The sequence below is a fragment of the Fundulus heteroclitus genome, unplaced genomic scaffold, assembly GCF_011125445.2.
Source record: "Fundulus heteroclitus isolate FHET01 unplaced genomic scaffold, MU-UCD_Fhet_4.1 scaffold_59, whole genome shotgun sequence".
Lineage (NCBI taxonomy): Eukaryota > Metazoa > Chordata > Actinopteri > Cyprinodontiformes > Fundulidae > Fundulus > Fundulus heteroclitus.
In genome coordinates this window covers 624276-650995 of record NW_023397022.1, presented here as the reverse complement: position 1 = coordinate 650995, position 26720 = coordinate 624276, and the positions used below count along the sequence as shown (strand labels likewise).

Below are 26720 nucleotides of genomic sequence, written 5' to 3'. Positions count from 1 at the left end.
ATGGAGGATGGCTGAGCACCCCCATTGGCCATCATCCCTTAAGTTCCTGCCATTTTGGAACATCTATAATTATTCAACAAATGGCAGTACTGGTGACTGGTATGTAAGATGTGGTGCCTGCTCCTAAATGACAAGAATGTAAGTAAGTATGTGACATGTACTTACTTAAACTTGTTGTCATTTAGGAGTAGGATGACATGTTCCTACATGAAGCCACTCAGTCCCTAAGTACCTGCCATTTGTGATGATCTATGAATCTACCCGTCATATAGAAAGAAACCAGGCATGCCATCCAAGGCAAAGTTAGGCTTAAGTAATGAAGCGAGACATTCTTAAACAATATTTACATTTATTACAAAAAATATAACACCATTATCAGAAGTAAATAACTATATTACAAAGAACAATAAAATAAATATTTCTTAAACAATATTACATTTATTTACAAATATAACCATTATCAAGAAATTAAATAACTAATTACAAAAACAATAAAATAAAAAATTTCTAAACATATTTACATTTATACAAAAAATATACACCATTATCAAGAATTAAATACTATATTAACAAAGAACAATAAATAAAGAACTATTGGAAACTTTCTTTGTTCTGGCCCTCAGGCGAAACCACGCGGGTGCTCCGCCGCTGTCGCCCCGCAACCTGTATAGCATTAAGGGGCTTCTTTTGGGTGTGAATGACAAACTTGTCGGCCCTTTTCCTCGTGTGTCCTGGGACTCGTCCTGGGACCATCCTGGGACTCTGCTGGGACCTGCCCTGGGACTCTGCCTGCGGATTGCCTGGGACTCTGCCTGGGCCTCCGGGGACTCTTCCTGGGCCTCGGGGGACTCTGCCATGGGCCTGGGGACTCTGCCCTGTCCTCTGGGGAGACCCTTGCTTGTGGAACCAACCCTGGGTGCTACTCTCTGAAATTAACAAGGACAAGGACGATTAAATGTCTGCCATTTCAGAACATCTGGAATGTTCCTAGGTGACAGGTAGCTTAACATCTGCCATGTAGGATCATGTGTGCCAGAGCTCCTAAATGACAGGAAGGTAAGTACCTGTCATTTCAGAGGAGGCACACATGATCCTACATGGCAGAGACATAAGTACCTGTCATTTTGGAGCAGGCACATATTTTAAAATGAACAGACTTACCATCTTCTTTTCACAGGACCTCGCCTTCTCCCCTCATCACTGGAAGACTCCAGGATGACAGGCTCCGCCACTTTCCCGGGACCGAGACTGCAGGGTCCGTAGCCTCCGGAACCTCTTACGCAGCTCAGACAGATGTGTAGCTGTCTGGTGCAAATTGCGTAGAATTTCATTTTCTGGCGTGTGGCGGTGTCATGGCACATCGTTTTTGCTGACCTTTGTCCGGTTCCCGGGGACAATGCTCTCTAGCCTTTAAAGATAATAGAAAGTGTCCATACTTCAATTTAATTAAGTTTTACATGAAAAAAAAAAATGAAGGATTACTTACAAATGTTTGCTATCGATGGTCCTAAAATCTGTAAATGTGGGGGAACCTGAGAACCCCATTTCTGCCCATGGCGCTCTGGAGGTGTTGTTGTAGGTTCTGGATCTTCTGGTATTCTCGTGTGAAAAATACCAGGTCAGGGGGTGGCGAAGGGTTTCCCTTATTTGGAGCCACTGCTACCGCCATCCAACTCCTCCACTGTGAGGTAACTTGGGCTGCGACAAAAGCCAGACGAAGCCCGAGTGTGTCTGTGCTCTTTCAACCTGTGGTTCCAAAAGAGAGGGTAAGTTGCCTGCCATGCAGGGTCATCTGTGAATTATCATAAATAACAGCTTCATGTCTGCCATTTAAGATTATCTGTAAACGGTCTTTAAATGGCAGGCACAACATCATTATTGCTTACGTTAATGACAAAGCCCTGGTCTGCGGTCCTGGCGTCAACCCGGGCCTCGTCCACTTCGGCCAGGGTCTATTGGTCAACACGCCGGTTCTATGGCCATATATACTGGCGAGGTATATGCTAAGTAGCCATAGAACCGGCGTCTGTTGAGTGAAGCTGGGGTCAGTCTCTGGATGGTGTCTGCAAAAAACATAAATTAAGACTCAGTAAGTGACTGCCATTAGGATTATCTGTAAATGATCCTAAAGGATAGAAATGAAGAGATGTCATTTAAGATCATCTGTGAATGATTCTAAATGACAGGCACTCAGGTAAGTACTTGAACATAGTAGAATTTTAAAAAAGTATTACCGAGCAGGTTGGGGGATTTTCCTGCACGCCTGCCTCTGACACCTCCTGAGGTCCTCCTTGGCAATCACCCTTCTGATCTTGCGCTTTTTTGACCAACATCTGGCGGACGTTGACATCTTTTCTAAGTGTTTAATATCAGCGGACACTGCTCTTAGGAGGCCAATCACTGCCTTTTTCGGGACACGCGAGGTGCTTGGTGGCGTGGTCCGAAAGTAGCCCGCGAACTCCATCACATTCAGGAGGTAATTCCTAGTGGTGTTTTCTGCCTTCCCCTCTCTGAGGAGCTTCGCCGGCCACCTGCTCAAAAAGAAATGTTCTAACTTCAACATGAACACATGCTGCCATTTAAGATCATATACAAATGACCTTAAATGGTAGAAATGAAGCTGCCATTTAGGATTATTTACAGAGAGATACTTACTGATGAACTCGATCAAGGTCCTGCAGAAAAGTCCAATTGGGGAGTATTGTCCTTCCCTTGTTCACAAATCTAAGGAAGGACATTACCGTCCCAATTTGGACTTCTGGTTTTCCACGTGTTTTTTGGTCCCGATGGACCCCCTCAAGTGTAACCAGTACTCCTCCATGAACTCCACTGAATAAAAAAAGGTTACAAAAATAACTTGTATAGTTATAAAATAGAAAAAAAACTTTAACAAGCAGTGACATTACTTACGGATGGGTTGAGGAAAATCTTTGAATCCCCTCAATGGGAATCGCGATTTGCAGGCCTTCTTTGGCTCCTCAGAGGATGAGTCTTCATCCTCATCTTCTGGGGGGTCCACTTGTTCGGATGACCCCTGGTCTGCCTCGACAGGCCCCCCACCGCTCGTCTTTTGGAGGGCCTGCTATAGGTTAAAGGGTAAGGTTTAGCATTCTGCCATTTAAGGTCATCTGTGAATGACCTTAAATGGTAGAAATGAAGCTGCCATTTAAGAACATATACAAATGACCTTAAATGGTAGAAATGAAGCTGCCATTTAAGAACATATGCAAATGACCTTAAATGGTAGAAATGAAGCTGCCATTCAAGAACATCTGTAAGTAATCTTAAATGGTAGAATATATTAAATACTTTTACATACCGTTTCAAATGCGTGGAGTTTAGCCTTTGCCTTTTTTAGCCACTTCTCCTTTGTCCGAAGCTGCTTCCAAAGCCTCCTGTTTTCTTCTGCCATTTTAGAGCAGCTGGGGCAGGTTGGAGGATCCAGCTTGGACACCTCAGTTCCAGGCTGATTTTCCTCCTGTCCGAGGTCCAGGCCTGAGACCAGAGGAGGGGTGGGGTCAGTAGCCCTGAGGGCCCTTAAGGCATCCATGGTCACCTGTTTTTTAATTTTTTTAATAATTTTCTGGAGTTCTCCATCGTCCACCTCGGGATGGCCTGTGTCCAGGTGCCTATCTACCCTGCTCTTTGAATAGCCACATGCCACAATGGGACAGGGCAAGTGGCGGAAATTTACCCTCCCTGTCCCATAGTTAATCAAAATTCTTTTTTCTTTTTTATTCACGATGGAGTGCCGGCTCGCCAGATGTTTGCCTAAGTAGTTGTACGGGATTTGGCATATTGGGCAAATTCCCGGGGATTTTGGCGGCGTCATTTTATATTCAAGCTGAAAAGAGAAATGACAGTTTTAAATACTTTGAGTGGACTGCAATGGCAGCCACTAAATGCTATTTAGAATCAGGCAGGCAAAATTGCCCTTAAATGTCTTCACAAATAAACACATTTTAACTCTATTAAGCCATTAAAAACACACTCCCTCCCATTTAGAAGCAGAAAACAACTTACCGTGTCTCAGTGTTGAAGACCATGTGCTGAATGCTCCGGTGTTGCGCCACTTAAGCACCCAGGTGCTTAATTGGGGTTTCCCACCCTCAAAAGCATGGGGTGCACGCTACGGGGTTTCCTTCAATCAAAAGCAGGTGCTTAATTGGGGTTTACCACCCTCACAAGCATGGGGTGCATGCTACGGGGTTTCCTTCGATCAAAAGCAGGGGGTTGCCACTTGGGAGTATTTGTCAATGCTCTGAGATGGCAGACTGAGCTACCAGGTTTTTCCAATAGTCCCTGCCACGTGGGACCATCAGTGAATGATGCTAATATGGGGTTACCTTCGATCAAAAGCACGTGCTTAATTGGGGTTTCTCACCCTCACAAGCATGGGGTGCATGGTACGGGGTTTCCTTCGATCAAAAGCAGGGGGTTGCCATCTCAGAGCATTGACAAATGCTCTGAGATGGCAGACTGAGCTAACAGGTTTTTCCTTTTGAGATAGTCCCTGCCACTTGAGACCATCAGTGAATGATCCTAAATAGCAAATCCTTAACGACCTGTCAATTGAGATCATCTGTGAATCATCCCGAATGGCAGTTACGTAAGCTGCCATCTGGGATCATCCCGGAATTGTCCTAAATGGCAGAGTACTTTGACTTGCCATCCAGGTATCCCTTTGAATAGGATTTGGCCCCAGCATGGGGTGGATAGGGATGTAACAGGGGTAGCCCAGGAAGATACAAGGGTCTGGAGGGATCCTGGGGCCTTACACCAAAAAACCCCTTCCGCAGGTTTATAGGAACTGAGTTCTGTGAAGACCATTGCCATCTGGGTCCATCGGCAAATCTTCCTAAATAGCAAAATGCCATCTTGGAGCTCCAGGCTGGAGGATTGGTAGGCTGGGTACTGGTTGAGATTAGGCCCAGGGACAGAGGCCCTTCCCGGGTGAGAGGGACCGGGAAGGGCCCTGGGTCTGGAGCTCCAGGCTGGGTGTTTGTTAAGTTTAGGCCCAGGGACGGAGGCCCTTCCCGGGTGAGAGGGACCGGGAAGGGCCCTGGGTGTCTGGAGCTCCAGGCTGGGTGTTTGGGTAAGTTTAGGCCCAGGGATGGAGGCCCTTCCCTGGGTGAGAGGGACTAGGAAGGGCCCTGGGTGTCTGGAGCTCCAGGCTGGGTGTTGGTTAAGATTAGGCCCAGGGATGGAGGACCTTCCCGGGTGAGAGGGACCAGGAAGTGCCCTGGGTCTGGAGCTCCAGGCTGTGAAGACCATTGTCATCTGGGTTCATCGGCAAATCCTCCTAAATAGCAAAATGCCATCTGGGGTTCTTGGGGCCTCTGCCTGGGTAAGAGGTACCGGGAAGGGCCCTGGGTGTCTGGAGCTCCAGGCTGGGTGTTGGTTAAGTTTAGGCCCAGGGATGGAGGCCCTTCCCGGGTGAGAGGGACCGGGAAGGGCCCTGGGTCTGGAGCTCCAGGCTGGGTGTTGGTTAAGTTTAGGCCCAGGGACGGAGGCCCTTCCCGGGTGAGAGGGACCGGGAAGGGCCCTGGGTCTGGAGTTCCAGGCCGGGTGTTGGTTAAGTTTAGGCCCAGGGATGGAGGCTGTTCCCGGGTGAGAGGGACCGGGGAGGGCCCTGGGTGTCTGGAGCTCCAGGCTGGGTGTTGGTTAAGATTAGGCCCAGGGATGGAGGACCTTCCCGGGTGAGAGGGACCGGGAAGGGCCCTGGGTCTGGAGTTCCAGGCCGGGTGTTGGTTAAGTTTAGGCCCAGGGATGGAGGCTGTTCCCGGGTGAGAGGGACCGGGGAGGGCCCTGGGTGTCTGGAGCTCCAGGCTGGGTGTTGGTTAAGATTAGGCCCAGGGATGGAGGACCTTCCCGGGTGAGAGGGACCAGGAAGTGCCCTGGGTCTGGAGCTCCAGGCTGTGAAGACCATTGTCATCTGGGTTCATCGGCGAATCCTCCTAAATAGCAAAATGCCACCTGGGGTTCTTGGGGCCTCTGCCTGGGTAAGAGGTACCGGGAAGGGCCCTGGGTGTCTGGAGCTCCAGGCTGGGTGTTGGTGAAGTTTAGGCCCAGGGACGGAGGCCCTTCCCGGGTGAGAGGGACCGGGAAGGGCCCTGGGTCTGGAGCTCCAGGCTGGGTGTTGGTGAAGTTTAGGCCCAGGGACGGAGGCCCTTCCCGGGTGAGAGGGACCGGGAAGGGCCCTGGGTCTGGAGTTCCAGGCCGGGTGTTGGTTAAGTTTAGGCCCAGGGATCGAGGCTGTTCCCGGGTGAGAGGGACCGGGGAGGGCCCTGGGTGTCTGGAGCTCCAGGCTGGGTGTTGGTTAAGATTAGGCCCAGGGATGGAGGACCTTCCCGGGTGAGAGGGACCAGGAAGTGCCCTGGGTCTGGAGCTCCAGGCTGTGAAGACCATTGTCATCTGGGTTCATCGGCGAATCCTCCTAAATAGCAAAATGCCATCTGGGGTTCTTGGGGCCTCTGCCTGGGTAAGAGGGACCGGGAAGGGCCCTGGGTGTCTGGAGCTCCAGGCTGGGTGTTGGTTAAGTTTAGGCCCAGGGATGGAGGCTGTTCCCGAGTGAGAGGGACCGGGGAGGGCCCTGGGTGTCTGGAGCTCCAGGCTGGGTGTTGGTTAAGTTTAGGCCCAGGGATGGAGGCTGTTCCCGGGTGAGAGGGACCGGGGAGGGCCCTGGGTCTGGAGCTCCAGGCTGGAGGATTAGTAGGCCAAGTGTTGGTGGTGATTGGGCCGGGCACGGACACTTAGTCTCCAATAGCAAACCCTTAACTACCTGCCGTTTTGGAGACATACGCAGTGGCGGGGCACTTGCCATCTGGGTCACATTGTCAATAGCACATGTGCCATTTAGAATACTTTGTAGCTATACCAGGGGCACAGAAGTCTTTCAGCCATACCAGAGGCGCGAACACTTTGCCGTTTCGGATTATTTGGTTATAACACAGGGGGGGTGCTTAAGAGTGGGTACCCCGGTTCGGATGGAGGTTCAGGTTATGGAGGTAGGGGTCCATGGTGGCATGGATGATCCAAGGTGGCATGGCTTTGCCCGGGCCTGGTTGCTGGTGGCTGGGTAGGGATAGAGGTTTAGGTTGTGGAGGTAGGGGTCCATGGTGGCATGGATTATCCAAGGTGGCATGACTTTGCCCGGGCCTGGTTGCTGGTGGCTGGGTAGGGATAGAGGTTCAGGTTACAGAGGTAGGGGTCCATGGTGGCATGGATTATCCAAGGTGGCATGACTTTGCCCGGGCCTGGTTGCTGGTGGCTGGGTAGGGATAGAGGTTCAGGTTATGGAGGTAGGGGTCCATGGTGGCATGGGTGATCCTAGGTGGCATGGTCATCATTGTACTGTATTCAAGACATACTGGACCTCCAGACAACCAGGGGTCGACATCCACCGTCACTACCCAGGACTGGAGAGCCCTAGGCCCGCATGGAGGTGGACTGACCAGCCCCTTGGACCTCCAGAGAACCGCCCTACTGGTTCTCTGGAGGTCAAGAGTGGGGCTGCAGTCTGACCTCCAGAGGCCCTTACCCTAACCCCGGTCAACCCCCATGAACTTCTCCCCAAACTTCAAGGTGAAACTAAGGGGTCAGCCTTTTGTAGTCAATCATGTGGTTCCAGTAGACTAATGGTGGGAACAGCAGAAGCTAAAACTGAAGAATATGCCTGTAGCATGTGTACCCAGGGATGGTGCACCCTGGCCCGCATGGATGTGTGCAGACATCCCCCTGGACCTCCGGAGGACCAGGGGCCACATGGAGGATCTGTACCCAGGGATGGTGCACCCTGGCTGGGCAACGACTTCCATGGATCAGCCCCTGGTTCTCTGGAGGTCCAAGTGCCAGCAGAACCAGGGGCCACATGGAGCACCTGTACCCAGGGATGGTGCACCCTGGCTGGGAAACGACTTCCATGCATCACCCCCTGGTTCCCTGGAGGTCCAAGGGCCAGCAGAACCAGGGGTACCCATGGAAGATCTGTACCCAGGGATGGTGCACCCTGGCTGGGCAACGACTTCCATGGATCACCCCCTGGTTCCCTGGAGGTCCAAGGGCCAGCAGAACCAGGGGTACCCATGGAAGATCTGTACCCAGGGATGGTGCACCCTGGCTGGGAAATGACTTACATGGATCACCCCCTGGTTCTCTGGAGGTCCAAGGGCCAGCAGAACCAGGGGCCACATGGAGCACCTGTACCCAGGGATGGTGCACCCTGGCTGGGCAACGACTTCCATGCATCACCCCCTGGTTCCCTGGAGGTCCAAGGGCCAGCAGAACCAGGGGTACCCATGGAAGATCTGTACCCAGGGATGGTGCACCCTGGCTGGGCAACGACTTCCATGGATCAGCCCCTGGTTCTCTGGAGGTCCAAGTGCCAGCAGAACCAGGGGCCACATGGAGGATCTGTACCCAGGGATGGTGCACCCTGGCTGGGCAACGACTTCCATGGATCACCCCCTGGTTCCCTGGAGGTCCAAGGGCCAGCAGAACCAGGGGCCACATGGAGGATCTGTACCCAGGGATGGTGCACCCTGGCTGGGAAATGACTTACATGGATCAGCCCCTGGTTCCCTGGAGGTCCAAGTGCCAGCAGAACCAGGGGCCACATGGAGCATCTGTACCCAGGGATGGTGCACCCTGGCTGGGCAACGACTTCCATGGATCACCCCCTGGTTCCCTGGAGGTCCAAGGGCCAGCAGAACCAGGGGCCACATGGAGGATCTGTACCCAGGGATGGTGCACCCTGGCTGGGAAATGACTTACATGGATCAGCCCCCTGGTTCCCTGGAGGTCCAAGTGCCAGCAGAACCAGGGGCCACATGGAGCATCTGTACCCAGGGATGGTGCACCCTGGCTGGGCAACGACTTCCATGGATCACCCCCTGGTTCCCTGGAGGTCCAAGGGCCAGTAGAACCAGGGGCCACATGGAGCACCTGTACCCAGGGATGGTGCACCCTGGCCCGCATGGAGGTGGGTTGAGCACCCCCTTGGACCTCCTGGGACCACATGGAGCATACACCCAAGTCATAGACTTAGAAAATAGCATGAAGACCCATTGCCATTTAGGATCACCTTACAATGACTCCTAGTGACAGGCTGGACAAAGATTGGCACATGTGCATATCATTGTTCTGGTCTCAACTTAAACACTTAGAAAAATTAAGGCCATTGCCAATTAGGATCATCTAACCAACCATCCCTCGTGGCAGGCCGCCCCTCCCCCACACACTCCCAATGGACCAGCAGCACTTAGACTTAGAAAATATCATGAAGACCCATTGCCATTTAGGATCACCAGCCAACGACCCCCTAGTGACAAGCCACCCCTCCCCCACACACACACTCTCCCAATGGACCAGCAGCAGTCATAGACTTAGAAAATAGCATGAAGACCCATTGCCATTTAGGAACACCAACCAATGACCCCTAGTGACATGCTATTAGTCTAGTGGCTCCTTATAGATGTATGGATGCGAGAAGAACCAAGGGCACCCATGGAGGATCTGTACCCAGGGATGGAGCACCCTGGCCCGCATTGAGGTGGGCTGAGCACCCCCTTGGACCTCCAGAGAACCAGGGGCCACATGGAGCACCTGTACCCGGGGATGGTGCCCCCTTGCCCGCATGGAGGTGGGCTGAGCACCCCCTTGGACCTCCAGAGGACCAGGACATTGATAATTGTTTTCCAGCTTCTGTACATACTCTTGATGGCCATGGTGATTAGAGACACCGCCCCCCAACTGCGGGGCTGGGGTTCGATACCACCCTTGGCTGTCAAGGTTTCAGCTGAGTATACCTGTCTCATCAGACACATAACAAGGATACGTCCCATTGCATCACGTGACCCCTGTAGTCGAGTGGTTAGTGCTCCCGACTCTCATGTGGGAGAACAGGGTTCGACTCCTGGAGCTGACAACACTTTTCCCTTTTTAATATATGGACAGTCGAAGATAAAATTACTATGAGCCATTGTATCAGCATGGTTCCCCAGCAGCCAAGCGGTTAAGGTTCCTGGCTCGAGATAGAAGCGGATCTGGTTCGAGTCCCAGATGGGTCTTCCTTGCAGTAAGAGCGTTGACTACTAGACTACTGGAACCATTTTATTTATTAATAGGGTTATTGCCATTTAGGATCACCAACCAATGACCTCCAGTGGCAGGCCGCCCCTCCCCCACACACACTCTCCCAATGGACCACCAGCACTCATAGACTTAGAAAATAGCATGAAGACCCATTGCCATTTAGGATCACCAGCCAACGACCTCCAGTGGCAGGCCGCCCCTCCCCCACACACACTCCCATTTGACCAGCAGCACTCAAACTTAGGTTAAGGCCCATTGCATCACGTGACTGCAGTAGTCGAGTGGTTAATGCTCCCGCATCTCATGTGGGAGAACAGGGTTCGACTCCTGGAGTTGACAACACTTTTCCCTGTTTAGTATGTGGACAGTCCAAGATATAATTACTATGAGCCATTGTATTACCATGGTTCCGGTAGCCTAGTGGTCTGTGCCCCGGCGTGTGCCCCCAGCGACCGGGGTACGATTCCGGCCTATCGGAACCTTTTTTTTTTTTTTTGTCCTTATTTAATTTAATCCTCTGGAGAACCAGGAGAGCCCCTGAATTTAGACTGGAATCCCCACAGTGGACTGGAATCGATGATATAAGGACTATGAGCCATTGTATTAGTGGTGGTTCCGGCAGTCGAGCGGTTCAGGTTCTTGGCTTGAGGTGGACGCAGATCTGGTTCGAGTCTCTACCAAACAGGTACTGCTCTTCCCTGCAGTAAGAACGTTGACTACTAGACTACTGGAACCATTTTATTTATTTTTTCTGGGGGGAAAAAATATAGATCATAACCTGCCTTTGGACGCTGCAGCCCCAGAGAACCAGGAGGGAATCGATGATATAAGGACTATGAGCCATTGTATTAGTGGTGGTTCAGGCAGTCGAGCGGTTAAGGTTCCCGACTTGAGCTGGATGCTGATCTGGCTCGGGTCACGTCCTAACAGGTACTGGTCTTTCCTGAAGTAAGAACGTTGACTACTAGACTACTGGAACCATTTTATTTATTTATTTTTTCGCCAATGCCTGTCCCTGTTGGCGAAGTGGTCGAGGCAAACGACTCCCAAGCGGGAGATCCGGGTTCAATTCCCGATCCGGTCCAGCATTGGATGTCCTTCTAAGGACATCTTTTGCCACATCGGTGGCTATTTTTGTATTTTTATTTATGAATTGGATGGGCAAAAGGGTGTATTGAGGTTTATGGCTCCGGTAGTCTAGTGCTCCTTATGGATGCACGGATGCAAGCCGAACCAGGGCACCACATGGGCCTTTCCTACCCAGGAAATGTGCACCCTAGGCCCGCAGGAACTTCTATGGAGAAGCCCCTGGTTCTCTAGAACCAACATCCATAACTGGACCCCCCCCATCCCTCCCCCAAACACAACCCCAAGGGACCACCAGCACTTAAACACTTGGAAAATAGCATGAAGACCCATTGCCATTTAGGAACACCAACCAACGACCTCCAGTGGCAGGCCGCCCCTCCCCCACACACTCCCAATGGACCACCAGCACTCATAGACTTAGAAAATATCATGAAGACCCATTGCCATTTAGGATCACCAGCCAACAACCTCCAGTGGCAGGCCGCCCCTCCCCCACACACTCCCAATGGACCACCAGCACTCATAGACTTAGAAAATAGCATGAAGACCCATTGCCATTTAGGAACACCAGCCAACGACCTCCAGTGGCAGGCCGCCCCTCCCCCCACACTCCCCCAATGGACCAGCAGCACTCATAGACTTAGAAAATAGCATTAATATGCACATGATACCCACGTGACACACAATAATCCCTTGTGGTATGTTTAACATGCCATAATACCAAAGTGGCACACAATAGTCCCTTGTGGCATGACCGGTTTTCACTAAGACCCTTAACTAAATTTGGTTGAGTCCATGATACGATTGACACATGTGTCAATCTGTATCATGGTCTCAACTAAAACACTAGGCCATTGCCAATTAGGATCACCGGCCAATGACCTCCAGTGGCCGGCCGCCCCTCCCCCACACACTCCCAATGGACCACCAGCACTCATAGACTTAGAAAACAGCATGAAGACCCATTGCCATTTAGGAACACCAACCAACGACCTCCAGTGGCAGGCCGCCCCTCCCCCACAGACTCCCAATGGACCACCAGCACTCATAGACTTAGAAAATAGCATGAATGCCCATTGCCAATTAGGATCACCAGCCAATGACCCCTCGTTGCAAGCCGCCCCTCCCCCACACACACTCCCAATGGACCACCAGCACTCATAGACTTAGAAAACAGCATGAAGACCCATTGCCATTTAGGATCACCAGCCAACGACCTCCAGTGGCAGGCCGCCCCTCCCCCACACACTCCCAATGGACCACCAGCACTCATAGACTTAGAAAATAGCATGAAGACCCATTGCCATTTAGGAACACCAACCAATGACCTCCAGTGGCCGGCTGCCCCTCCCCCACACACCCAATGGACCATCAGAACTCTATCACTTAGAAACTACAATTCAAATGGACATGATACCTAGTTGACACTCAATAATCCCTTGTGACATGCTTAACATGTACATAATAGCCAAATGGCAAACAATAATCCCTTGTGGCATGCCGCCCCTCCCCCACAAATGGACCATCAGAACTCTAACACTTAGAAAATGGACATAATACCTAGTTGACACACAATAATCCCTTGTGACATGCTTAACATGTACATAATAGCCAAATGGCAAACAATAATCCCTTGTGGCATGCCGCCCCTCCCCCACAAATGGACCATCAGAACTCTAACACTTAGAAAATGGACATAATACCTAGTTGACACACAATAATCCCTCGTGGCATGCTTAACATGTACATAATAGCCAAATGGCATACAATAGTCCCTTGTGGCATGCTCTCTGAAAACAAGGGCACTTTTTAACTTATGATACAGTATCGCCATCTAGTGGATTTTGCCTATCATTGCAGTTTTACCGAAATGGCGTTAGGGGTTCCCGCATGGCTGTATTCAAAATGATACCGAAAAGGCCCATGCGGCTCTCCCCGCCACATAGGAACATTGACTGGCATGGCAGCATCAAAATGAATGGAAACGCTCTGCCACTTCGGAAACTCACCCTAACCCCTCCCCTTGACGATGCCTAACCCTAACCCCAGCCCCCCACCCTCCTCCCCCCTCCCATCCCTAACCCTAAGATGGAGTATAAACCTAAAAAGATGGAAAAACTAAAAACTAAGAAAAGTTATAAACCTAAAATAAGGACGGAGGGAAACGTATAAAAGGGAGCGAACCTAAAAGAAGGACAGTCAGAAACCTAAGAGAAGGACAGAGGGAAACATATACAAGGAAGAATAGAAAAGAATAGGGGGTGCCTAAACTAAATTAAGTCGCCAAAATAAAGGGAAAAGGACCTGAAGAAGACTAAAAAAAGTCGAAACGTCGTCAAAGAAAAATACCAGAGGGAAACGAGAAGAAACGAACTCTGATGCCTAGATGGAAAAGAAATCTAGAGGTACGGGCGCAACAAAAACAAAGAGGGGAAACGGAAACCTAAGAAAAGGAAAAAACAATACTAATTAAAAGGAAAGTAAGGGACGCAGAAAGTAAATGAAAAACATTTTATTACTTATATAACAAAGGCGAACCCGACTATATAAGAGCCTAGGCCCTCTGATGAACGGCAGGATGGACCGTGCACACAGTCTCCCCTAGTGGGAGGCTGATCAGTTCCAAACCCTAACCCTAACCCTAACCCTTTTGAAATATCCCAATTCGAGGAGGCCAGACAGAGAACTCATTCAATTGTTAGAGATTAATTTAAAAAGAAATGACTTTATATTCGATGGCCAATTTTTCCTCCAAATCAAGGGTACTGCCATGGGCAAAAAGTTTGCACCGGCCTATGCAAACATCTTCATGGCCGAGTGGGAGGCCGGGGCCCTGGAGTCTTGCAGGAAGGCCCCCCTGCATTACTACAGGTACCTGGATGACATCTGGGGGGTCTGGACCCATTCGGAAGCAGAATTTCAAGAATTCCTCCAGCACCTAAACACTTACAATCCATCCATCAAGGTAAAGTCCACCACCAGCGTTAAAGCGGTTGATTTCCTGGACACCACCACCTACAAAGGAGAACAATTTGATACAACACATAAATTAGATTTAAAGGTTTTCTTTAAACCCACAGACACACATGCTCTTTTATTCAAAACCAGTTACCATCCAAAACACACATATGCGGGCCTGATTAAATCCCAGCTCCTCCGATTTCACAGAATTTGCACACAAAAATCAGACTTTGAGGAGGCAGCTGGGACGCTCTTTTCAGCGCTTTACAAGAGAGGATATTCCAGATCCTTCCTGAGAGCATGCAGGAAGAACTTCCTAGACTCCAGACCCCCCGATTCATCACCGATGATCCCCCTGATCACACAATTCTCCTCCTCAGCAGGACGCTTTGTTCATGGTGTCAAACAGAATTTCACCAAATTCCAATCTGACACATCTTTGCTACCAAACTACAGGATAATTGCGGCCTACGAAAGAAATAAAAACCTGAGGGATTTCCTCGTCCGTGCTGAGGTAAGGCCTCTAAAGACACCAAAGGCCAGAGGTCAGGGTGGATTCTTCAAACAGCTGCACTGGGTTAGGAACAGATTTAACAACACAATTTTCAAATCAGACCGATCAGGACACCCTAAATCAAAAAATTGTGTTTATTTGATAACATGCCAAATCTGTAAGATCCAATATGTTGGTGAAACGGGAAACAGCCTCCTGACCCGTTTTGTTCAGCACAGGTACAACATTAAAAAACAAAAAAACACACAGCGTCCCCTAGTGCAGCATTTCATAGACCACGGCTGGGATGCACTCTCAGCACTTGTGCTGGAGTGTAACCCAGCCTGGTCTGCAGCCCAGAGGAGAAGGGCTGAAAGGATTTGGATCCACAGGTTGGACACGCTCCTCCCAAGAGGTCTGAATGAGAGGTAGGCTCCACGGGAGATGCTCCTGACAGGACGTGCCCGTGCACTGGGGGGAGGGAGGGGTCGAGGGGGAGGGGGGAAGAGGGTTTGGGCCCTCTGACCTCTGACCCAAACCCAACCCTAACCCTGGAGAATGATGTGCGACGGCCCGTGCATTGCCTTTAACTCTCTAGTCTAAACTGCCCCTGTCGGCGGACGGGGTGGGGAGAGTTATCGAGAAAGTTTTCTCCACCTAACCCTAAAAAATTGGAAAATAATAAAAAAAAATTAAATTAAAAATTCCAAAAAAATTAAATAAAACACCTTTACGTTTACGTCAAGTTTCCCGTTTGGAAATCCTCTTTCAGTTGTTTGCCTCTCTGTGAAGAAATAAAGAACATCTTTAGTGAGGATAACAAAATAAAAAAAAGGGCTGATGGGTGGACGGAGGCGACTCCGCCAACCCCAACGGGGCCCACCACCGGGTGAGCCTAGTCGGATGGCCCGTGCTAGACCTCTCGCTTTTCGGTAGATGCCTCAGTGTTTACCCCTGAGCATGCACGACCAACTCCAAGCTCCATTCGACGCTTCCCCAACGTTCCGCCCGACACACTGGGTGCTGAGGATGGGACATTTTTCAAACCTCGCCCCAGATAGGTCATGCGGGGTGTCTGCCAATGCGGCACGCCGCCCCGAGCGCGACGGCGTGCCTCTCGTTCCCCTCGCATCACCCTATCTTCGATTTCGACCGTTTTGTCCGATCCTTTTTCCGCCGTTTTGGCCTGCTGCCAGAACCGTCGATCGTAGAGAGATGCCGACACCTCAGGCGCGTCGGCCGCCCCCCAAAACATGGGGGTGGAGCCCACTTTCAGCCCTCTGTCGCCTTTACTTTTTCACGAAATAGACTTTTGTCCGATCCTCATCTGGTGTTTACCCCTTAACCCTAACCCTAACCCTAAGGCCTAAGGCAGGTAAGACCGGCCATGACCATAAAAGTCTCACTTTTGACGTCACCCAGGACGACTCTTTATCCACTCGGGGCACTCCGAAACGTGCTCCGGTGACGTTCCCACAGGGACCTCCGAGCAAAACACTTCAGTGTTTACCCCTTAACCCATACGGCTGACCAGTGCAACACATTTTTTGGCCAGAAGATGGAGCTGTCGCTTGTTGAGGCTGCAGGGCAGCATATGTGTCCTGCTTTAAGCAGCAGGGGGCGCTTTGACTGCTGCAGCTTTATGTACCCAAATTAGGCTAAAAACCAACGCTTGTGTTGGGCAGAGAAGGCTCAACTTCGGCGAAGGTCATCTTCAGGATGGGTTTGACACATTCAGAGATTGTGAAAGAGCCAGCTGCTCTACTTTCTGAGTGCACCTTCCCCGAGCGTTGGCGGGCGCTACAGTGAGCCTAGAAAGCTGACATTGCTCTGAAAAATACTTTACTATGTGCTTCACAAGCTCACCCAGTTTCAAAAGCCTAGCTGACTTGCTTTTCACGTTGTGCACGTTTAAACTTTGCCATGACTTCAAGGTGTCACATTTGCCCAGATGGTGCAAAGCATATGTTGGCCAGCAGGTGGAGCTGTCTGTTCTGGCCCACTCAGTCTGTGCCACTCAGTCTGTGCTGCAGGAAAACATATGTGCCTTGGGTAGTACCCTAGTAACAGAACCTGAATGCAAGACCTGCCAACAGCAGAGATTCAACTTTATCCACTCAGACGAGGATTTAGAATGACATCTGCTCTAAATTAATACCCTTCATTACTACCTACTCCACTGCTGCAGGCCCCCTAATACCCCAAATTAAGGTACATCTCTCGGATCTCCAGCTGAACTCAGGACTTCTCCCTAATTGCAATGTTATTGCCGCATACAGAAGGAACAAAAATCTCAAGGACTTTCTGGTACGAGCACAGATTAAACCCCGCCTTAATTCACGGGCCCACAATAAAGATGGGTTCTTTTTACAACCTAAATTTATCAAAAATAAGTACAATAATAATGTTTTCCCCACAGAGGATTCGGGCAACCCAAATTGTTATAACTGCATTTATTTGGTCATTTGTAGGCCGATTATGTGGGCGAAACCCAAAATACAGTACGTACCAGACTCACCCAACATAAATATAATGTGTTAAGAAAAAAGAAGACTCAAATCTTGTTTGTAAAACACTTTATTGAACACAGATGGGATGCTGTGAGAACTCTGGTCCTAAAAAACAATATACATTGATGTGGCCACCACACCATTCTTTTTAAATTCTAATCCTAAACCCTATGCCTGTGAGGTCACTAACCTGTTGTCACTGCTGTTGAAGTTTAACAATAAATAAACTGTATTTTACCATCAGCCGCTTGTCTGGTTTGAAATCTGGGTCCTCTGTTTCTGACCGTAACACTGGTAATGTACAATTTAGGCATTTCTACAGGGGGATCTTTATATAGCTGGACATTATGTTTGAGAAATATGTCCTTTATAAGGTAGGAGCAATAAAGGGAACAGTAGGTGTCAGGTTCAAACACCTAAAACATTCACTAACAACACAAGAAGGAGAGACAACAATGAAGTTGGTTTTCAAATAATCTTGCAAGGAGATCGAACGGAGATGCTTAAGACAGATCTCCAAATCCGATCTCAAGCAAATCCGCCGCCCCCTCTCTATTTATTAGGAAAGGGAATCCCTGGTTCCATTTTGAATCTAAGGGGTAGGGATAAGCAAAATAACTGTGACCTTCCAGATAAAACCAAGCAGTTCACACAGTGCAGCACTCCAGATGGCTGAATACAGTTCATAAAAACATTTATAATAGTCATAACATATTTCTCTGCTTTCTGCAGGCCTTCTGCAACTATAAGAGAGAGATCTAAAACCTTAAAACTTCTTAGTAGTAAAGAGTAAATATATATGATAAATGCAATGACAATAGTAAATAACATAAAATATGTAGACATAGTAAGAATAATTCTATCAGTAGGTTATCTTGGGACAGTTGCACACTTAGACAGGACGCTAAGCTAATACACAACCTATCAGAACCTAAGTCGTGACACATTTTCAGTGGACAACGTGCGGTTGTGCACAGTCCCTTTTACCAGGGTGTGCGTAGTGTTTTAGAAAAACTGATGTTACTATTATTCAAGGCTCTTTTTCATCCTTTGATCACCAGGTCAATAACCGTCAAGAGCCTCAGCACTGATCCCTGTACCCACTGCTCTGGCTTGTTTAGATTAAAAGTGTTAAAGTGGAGTTTCTACTTTTATCACCAAGTGATGCTCACTTCCTGCGAAAAGACCTCGGGCCTGTTTCAATAAGGAGGTTCAACCAACTCTGAGTTAAAACTTGAACTCTGAGTTGACTTAGCCTGAGATGGGAAACTCTGAGTTTTGGGTTTCAGAACAGCTGAAATGAGTTAGTTCAATCAACTCTGAGTTGACTGACTCTGAGTTAAGCGCGTGCACCACAACTATAAAAAGCCATTATCAATGGAGCTCAGATATTACGAGTCACCATGGCAACAGCGTCAGACAAAAAAAGATGTGCATATTTTTAACCAGCAGAACTGGATGTGCTTATGCAAGCATATGCAGAATTTGAACATGTATTAAAAAAAAATAAAAACACGGCTGCAGCGGCAAAGGAGAGAGAGTTAGCTTGGGTGAAAATAGCTGCTCGAGTCAATGCGTAAGTTTACATTTTAATTACTTTTATACAGTGTTGGGTGTAATGAATTAAGTTACTAAGTCATCTAAATACTGTAATTAAATTAAACACTAGAAAACAATAGTGGATTTAATATCAAATTTTAAAAGGTATATTTTTAATTTAACTTCCTCCTTCTAGTTACACACTTTGGTCAATTTAAGATTAATTCATGCAATTCAATATTGTTTATTTGAAAGCGTTAGAAGTGCAGTTTCTTGTCTCTCCTTGTATTCAAGTGGTTGAGGTTGATTTGGGTTTTAGAAAGTAATTAATAAGTAAGTAAAACAAATTAGTAAGTAGACCAATACTTTCTAGAAACAGTAATTATTACATTAATCTAATTAGACTTGTTGAAGATAAAATTTGTAGTTAGTAATTAAGAACTATTTTAGAGTAACTTACCCAACTGTTATAATATCAGAGGTGAAACTGGAAGAACAGTATTTTATTAAACCTAATTTAATTTTCATGGATAGGTGCAATCCTGCAGGCATCAAAAGATTATGGCAGCAGCTGAAAATGAAATATAAAAACATATTTCAAGCAGGTAAGCCTTGAGCACATCATAGGAGTAGAGTAGCTACCTGGCTGTACAAACATTTGACATATTAAATGACTAAATGGCATTCAGTGTCTAGCAGTGCAGCAGCATTTTTGACATACGTCTAAATGTTCATTCTCATTTGACTTCTACTCAGCCAACAGAAAGAAGGCAGAGGCTCGTAAAACAGGAGGAGGACCTGCACCACCACCCCTGACAAATGCAGAAGAGATGGCCCTGAGCCTAAATGCTGGAAGGCCAATGGCTGAGGGAATTCCTGGACATTTAAGTGCCTTCATAAAATGTAAGAGGTCTACCTACAGTGTTATTTTTTTATATAGACTGAATGTGATATTTCCATTTATATTACTTTGGGTTGGGTTTTTTGTTGGTCCCAACAGATTTGGATGGTAATATCTGCCTCTTGGAGCCTCCTGTCCCAACAGTACCCCATACAGTTGTCAGTAGCCTACTCCATACACCATCAATTATGATAAATAGTATTATAAAGTGTACTCTATGAAATGCTCATCTTCACAGGATGATGGGGATGAAGAAAACGTTTCTACTGCCACAGACAGGCCTACAGAGGTAATTTTAATATTATATGTCTACACATCAAACAATCTACACATTCACATTTATATGTGGAGTAGCCTATAGAATCCAAGTTTATATCTATAAATGGTCATTCTTATCTCTACCCCCCAGAGTTATGGAATAACAGCAGGAGGAAGGTCCATCAACTTCTGGTGCACAGATGGACACAGTTCAGTGATTTACAGTAAATGTCACAGTTTCATTCTGAATTTTAGACTACATTCATGATGTAACTATAATCTAATGTATTTTCAGTTGCCAGTTAAGGAGTTATATAGACTTCTTCTTATTAAAAAGATTGAAAAAAAACCGCCAGATCCAAAAGGCAGATCTGGAAATCAACATTCTGAAACTAAAGCTAGAGGTGAGTGTATGGTCACAGGTGAATTCTAGGAAGTATTGAAACTATTTTAAAATCTTTTTTTTTGTTTTCTTTTTTTTTTCTAGCAAATGAAGAACACCATATAAATTGCTGTGATAGGATATGGATATGACAAAAAATCCACTCTGGGCCTCAAAATCCTTTCCCGACGTCAATGTAACTCCCTACGAAGTAATACAACCTCTTCGTCAACAGGATCATCCATAAAAGGACATGTCATTTCATTCCCTTTGATGCGCTCTGCGTGACTGAAATGTGCACAATGAATATGTCCCCAAAAAATCAATGAGGTGTTTAAACACCACTTCCTCTTTAAAAAAGGAGAGGAGACCAAAATAAACTCTGGGTTTTCTGAAGAAAACCTGCTCCCGACCAGGTTAGGTTCACACAGTAAATTGCCATGGTAACTGACTCTGAGTATAAGTTACCTCTCTTTCAGAAACGGGCTTAACTTACTCTGCTTTCTCAGGTTTAACTTACCTCCCTTTCTGAAACAGAAAACCCAGAGTTTCCCTCATTTCAGAGTTAACATACTCAGAGTTTTCACTTAACCTCCTTTCTGAAACAGGCCCCTGGGATTTTAGAATCAGAAATACTTTAATAATCCCAGAGGGAAATTGTTGTTTCAATACAATCGCCATAACAAACAAACATCACAAACATTTCAGAGGAGACGATTTACTGAGGCCTTGTTGCCAAGGTCACCACTTGGTGCCCACATGGCGCTGCCATTACTCTTTGCCAAGGCGATTGACCACAAACAGGTTGTGGTAGCTTTTACATGTTAATTGAGGGAAACCTTGTACAACCACACGAGTCCTGAATGAGGTCAGGAAGGTTGCAAATAATTTCCTTTTTATGTGATAGATATTTTTACAAGATAGATCTCATTGAGAAATAAATTCTTATCTTTTAGTCAGGTCTGTTCTGACATGATGTATACAGGTATAAAAGCTCCACACATAACAACAATACAAGGGCATATTAAAATAGTGTCACATGGTTTAAGGTAATAAATAACAATGATGGAAAAACTTTGGTATGATGTCTTCATTCAAAAAGCATGCGGAAATGTTATGTAAGCAAGTGACTGGTTAAAAGGAGGTGGATTAGTGCTGACTGAAGTCAAGACTCAAGCTATCATCAAGATATCAACATTATTGTCGACTTGTAAAGATGGCTCGTAAGTACAACTTTTAGTTTGTCTATACTGTTAACCATTGAGATTTTATTTTTCTTCTTGACATTTTACAATTTTAGTTACAATTAGTACCCCTGAAACTGCTTTTTCTCATGTTTGGTAATTGTAATAGATCCACATGCGAATATTATACAGTAAAGAGGTTAGGGTAAGGCAACCAAAGTATAGGGTACTGAAAATAGCAGCAGTATATAAGATTCCTGGATCAATGTGAGCTTCTGAGCTTTCTGTGTCTCTGCTCTGTCTTCTCTAAGCCCCAGTGGGTGGAGGCAGATAAGCGTTCACACTGAGCCTGGTTCTGGTTCTGCTGGAGGTTCTCCTCCCTGTTAAAGGGGAGTTTTCCTCTCCACTGTCGCTTCATGCATGCTCAGTATGAGGGATTGCTGCAAAGCCATCAACAATGCAGGCGACTGTCCACTGTGGCTCTACGCTCTTTCAGGAGGAGTGAATGCTGCTTGGAGAGACTTGATGCAACCTGCTGGGTTTCCTTAGAGAGGAAACTTTCTCACCAACCTGGAGGATCTGATTGAATTTCAGCCTTGACATTAAATGTATCATGACTTGCTGCTATATAATATTCATACCAAGACATTGGATTATTAGAATGTTAAACAGGTGAGTTTATGAACGTATGCACGAGCATGAGCACCAACTTGCACATCTAAAACATGCTTCAAAAAAATTTACCATTTTTGTAATGCAAAAAGACATTGCTGTTTTGCCTTTTTTATTGTTTTTTGAGGGTTTTTAATGCCACTAGTGGCTTGTTTTTCGTACAATGGGCTGACAGGAAAGGGGGTACGAGAGAGGGGGAGAGACATGCGGCAAAACACCACGGGTAGGAGTCAACCCCGGGTCGGCCGTGTCGAGGACTAAGGCCTCCCTACATGGGTCATGCACGCTAAATACTGTGCCACCGAAGCACCCCCCCCCCCTTTTTTTATTGTTTTGTGAGATTTGGAAGTCAATGATGTCTTTACATCATTGGAAAAACCCTTGCAATCTTTTCTTGGCAGACATTATTTGTTCTTACCAGAATCATTAGAAGATATGTAAAAAAACTGGTCTTTCAGGTTTCCTCTCAGCTTTGTGATTTTGAAGTTTGAGAGATGAATCATGATGGTGACGGGAAGATCAATGGTCGATGCCTTGGGGCAGTAAAAACCAGAATTACTAGGTACAGTTTCCATCACTTAATTTGGCTTCATAAGAAACTTTCCAAGACAACAGATACCAGGAATGCTGTTGTCATTGAAGCTTGAACTGTTTAACTTTCATTTTAGAGTCGTAGTCATATATATATATATATATATATATATATATATATATATATATATATATATATATATATATATATATATATATATAGAGAGAGAGAGAGAGAGAGAGAGAGAGAGAGAGAGAGAGAGAGAGAGAGAGAGAGAGAGAGAGAGAGAGAGAGAGAGAGAGACGCAGAGGAAACAAATGTTGTTCGAAGACCATCTGATTTCCCGACGCTAGTGACAGTAGAGCTTGCTGCTGTGCTGTTTGCGGTAGCTACTGTAGACGTGACTGCATTGGTTAAAGAAAATTAACAGTCAGGATTTGTCCAGATGAACCCGAACTCAACACCACACACAAAGCTAAGTTTAAGAGAGTTTATTGCATTGTGACTGGGTTGTAGAAATGAGAACCAGAGTCAGTACCAGGGTGGTGCAGATGAACGCTGGAGAACTGGGGAATGCTGGAGAACAGCAGGGAAGCCAGGATTGCAGCAGGAGGTGAACAATGTGGGTCATGAACACTGTTGGATTCAACCACAGAACAATCCACTTCTCCAAGGAAGGTACAGAAAAGCCTGCTCCACCACTGCAAAATCTCCTCTGGGCTTAGTGGTTAGGACAAGGTCATTTATTTTCCACATTGTGGGACAATAAAGGAATTTTTATCCTATATCATTAGGTGTCCTTTCAGAAACAAAGTTCCTAATTTAAAAAACCTAATTTTTTTTATCTAACTCCTCCAGGTGTATGAATACTGATGGGTTTACAGACAAAACCAACATGTTATTTGTACTTTTTCTTGTCTTTTTCTTCTATAATTTATATTACCTTCTCTTTTTGGGTCATTCATTTAATGATGAATTAACAAAACAATGATTTGTTCCCTGTAAAAGTTACTTAAGTTACCTTTGGTCAAAATTTTTGGGAAGTTTTTAATCACAAATATTTCACAATCATTCACCAATAGTATGAAAATTGGGACTTTAGAATTTTAAAATGGAGATATCAATACATGAATAATATATTTGTAAAATTTCCCAACAGAAGCAGAGGAGCCACATCTTCGGATTGTGCTTGTTGGAAAAACTGGAGTTGGGAAGAGTGCAACAGGAAATACTATCATAAGAAAAAAAGTGTTTAAGTCTAAGCTGTCGTCTTCTTCACTGACAGCACAGTGTCAGAAGGAAACAGGACAGTTTGGTGGTCAAACGCTGGCTGTAGTTGATACTCCAGGTCTGTTTGATACCAGTAAAACTGAACAGGAGGTGAGAGCAGAGATTGCTAGATGCATGTCATATTCTTCACCTGGTCCTCACGTATTCATGGTTGTAATCCAGCCGGGTAGATTCACAAATGAAGAACAAGAAACTGTAAAAATCATTCAGCAGATGTTTGGAGAACAAGCATCACGCTATACAATGGCCTTATTCACCCATGGAGATGATCTAAAAGAGGAAGGATGTCAAATTGAAGAATTAATTGAGGAAAATCCATCTCTTAAGACCTTTGTCAATCAGTGTCTTGGAGGATACCACGTCCTTGACAACAGGAATGAAAATGAAAAGCAACTAATGGAGCTCGTGTCAAAATTAAACACACTGGTTCAGAAAAATGAGGGACGCTTTTTCACCAACGAAATGTTTGAAGAAGCAGAGAGAGCAATAGAAGAAGAATCTCACCAGCTTCTAACAGAAAATCCAGGTATGGGAATGAAGGAAGCAAGAAGACGAGCCGAGGAAGACAACAAATTTACCCGGGCTGTTCGCCAGGGAGCTGCTGTTGGAGCGGTAGCTGGGTTCCTGGGAGGGCCGCTGGGAGCAGCAGTGGGAGCAGCACTGGGAGCTTTATTTGGAGCTATAAGTGGGGCTGTAAAGCAAAATGAATGCAGTATACAATGATGGCTAATTTACTGGAAAAAAGTGATTGACTTATAAGATTGAAAACAAGGGAAACTGTTACAGTAACATGGTGAAATGTTGTCTACCTGTTCTCCTTTTCTGCTAATATATGACCTCAATCCATATTTTCTGTTCTGGGTGGTAATATTTTGTATCGCTGATATTATCAAAATCATGAGTTATTTAAAAAAAAATGTAACATTATGTAAGTCGTTTGTTTTGCTTTCAGGAAAAAAACATTTAAGTTGTTTTAGATTCCTGCAAAACAGTGTCCGACTCTTGCTCTGCTGGAAAAGGAAATGTCATTTTGATTTAGTTTCATGTAAAGTATTTAGCATCACTTCTTTTGTTTTAAAATTTTTAAAATTCAGAAAGCTAAATGACAAGCCAACTCTTTAACAAATATGTATGTGTATTCTACACTTCAACATGATACAATGAACAAATATACAAAAACACATGTATTAATGATTTTTATTCTATGTACAAGTTTCAACATGAAAACTCAACTGAATAACTGTGTGAATGATGCATCAATGTTAAAGAAGAGGTCGCTGTCCCTATTCCTCAGGATTATATTCTGCGTGTTTTAGATGTGGTCATGCTTCCCAGGAAAAAAAATAGTTGTTACTTCTGCAGAAGTGTGTTATTCAGCTTCAATTTAGTCTAGGTTTGCTAAAGCTGCTGCATATATAAAACTTGCAGGGCAGTATGCCAACGGGAGCAGGTTTTAGAAACACTGGGTACAGGATATTTAAGCCACTGCCTTCCCCTCTGTCAAACTCTGTTGTTTTCAGGCTCAGACCTCAGAGTGGTGCTGGTGGGTCAGGAGAGAGTGGGGAAGAGCTCAGCAGGAAACACCATCCTGGGAAAGAAGGTTCTGGACTGTCGGTTCAGCTCCGTCCCCGTGACTCTGAGGCCTCAGAAGGTAGAAGGTGATGTTGAAGGTCTCAGAGTTTCTGTGGTGGACACCCCTGGACTCTTCAGCACTCAGCTGTCTGTAGAACAGGTGAAGTCACAACTGAAAACAGCAGTCAAGCTGAGCTCTCCTGGTCCTCACGTCTTCCTGCTCACCATTCAGCTGGGAATACTGAGCAGACAGGAACAAAAAGCCATGGAGACGCTGCAGAAGATGCTGGGTCCTGGTGTCTCCAAACACACCATGCTGCTGTTCACCTACGGAGACCGACTGGAAGACACAGACGTGCAGCAGTTCATCAGAGAGGATGCCAACCTGCAGAAGCTGCTGAAGAGCTGCAGCGGGCAGTACCATGTGTTCAACAACAAGAAGATGGAGGACAGGGAGCAGGTCCAGGAGCTGCTGGACAAAATCCAGAAGATCTCCCAGGATGGCAGCCTGATTTATAAGAGAGAAGCTATGTCCCAACGGTTTGGGGAAGGTTCCATAGGCAGGGGGGTTAGGGGAATTCGCCAAGGGTGTGAAAGGTTAATAAGCAACCTTTACTTTCTCATCAGACGCGGGGAAACAGATGAAACCCATCAGAACAGTGGACACAGCCCAGCAGAGGGTGAATATGGGAAAGTAAAGAGAGGAATGAAGAGAAGTTTTAAAAAATGATATGGAAAAATAAAGGAGCAGTTTAGGACATTTTGAATTGTAAATTAAATGGCAAGGCAGGTTTATTAGTAAAGCACATTTCAGTAAACAATTGAAAGTGCTGAACATGAACAGAACGTGAGAAAAGAAAATATTACTGAGGAAAGCACATTGCAGTGGAACAGTAGCAGCAGGTCAAGATCAGTTTGACTAAATACTAAAATATAAACATTTAAAAGGCAGCTCTAAACAAACAGGTTTTTAATCTTGATTTTAAAGAACTCGGGCTTTCAGCACTTTTACAGTTTTCTGGGAGTTTGTTCCAGATCAGTGGAGCATAAGAATTTAGATTTCAGTGTGTGCACATGATGTTTAAACGCCGAATACCATTCTCACCGTGCGCTCAAACAGAAGGCTCAAATATCGCTCCAGAAGTATATGTAATTCTGACTGAAATATAAGTGGGTATACGCCGTATACCCGCGTATACCCTGGACTACACCACTGCCTGTCCAAAATCCTTCGTCACCTTTACC

The 26720-nt window shown here is 46.3% G+C and overlaps 2 protein-coding genes and 1 long non-coding RNA gene across 3 annotated transcripts; 2 read left to right on the top strand and 1 right to left on the bottom strand.

Moving 5' to 3' along the window:
• Positions 1 to 2421: 2421 nt before the first annotated feature.
• On the bottom strand, positions 2422 to 2959 carry LOC118561270. The gene is made up of 3 exons (XR_004929907.1): positions 2911 to 2959; positions 2656 to 2829; positions 2422 to 2531 (listed from the first exon to the last, which is right to left on the bottom strand). It is a non-coding gene; the product is annotated as an uncharacterized LOC118561270 (long non-coding RNA).
• A 17940-nt stretch (positions 2960 to 20899) lies between these two features.
• LOC105922339 (GTPase IMAP family member 4) lies at positions 20900 to 25242 on the top strand. The gene is made up of 2 exons (XM_012858230.3): positions 20900 to 21448; positions 23773 to 25242. The coding sequence occupies exons 1-2, from the start codon at positions 21442 to 21444 to the stop codon at positions 24624 to 24626; spliced, it is 861 nt and encodes a 286-aa protein (XP_012713684.2). The 5' UTR covers positions 20900 to 21441; the 3' UTR covers positions 24627 to 25242.
• On the top strand, positions 25163 to 26304 carry LOC118556157 (GTPase IMAP family member 7-like). The gene is made up of 2 exons (XM_036133194.1): positions 25163 to 25176; positions 25308 to 26304. Exons 1-2 carry the CDS (start codon positions 25163 to 25165, stop codon positions 26203 to 26205), a joined length of 912 nt encoding a protein of 303 aa, XP_035989087.1. The 3' UTR covers positions 26206 to 26304.
• Positions 26305 to 26720: the final 416 nt, after the last annotated feature.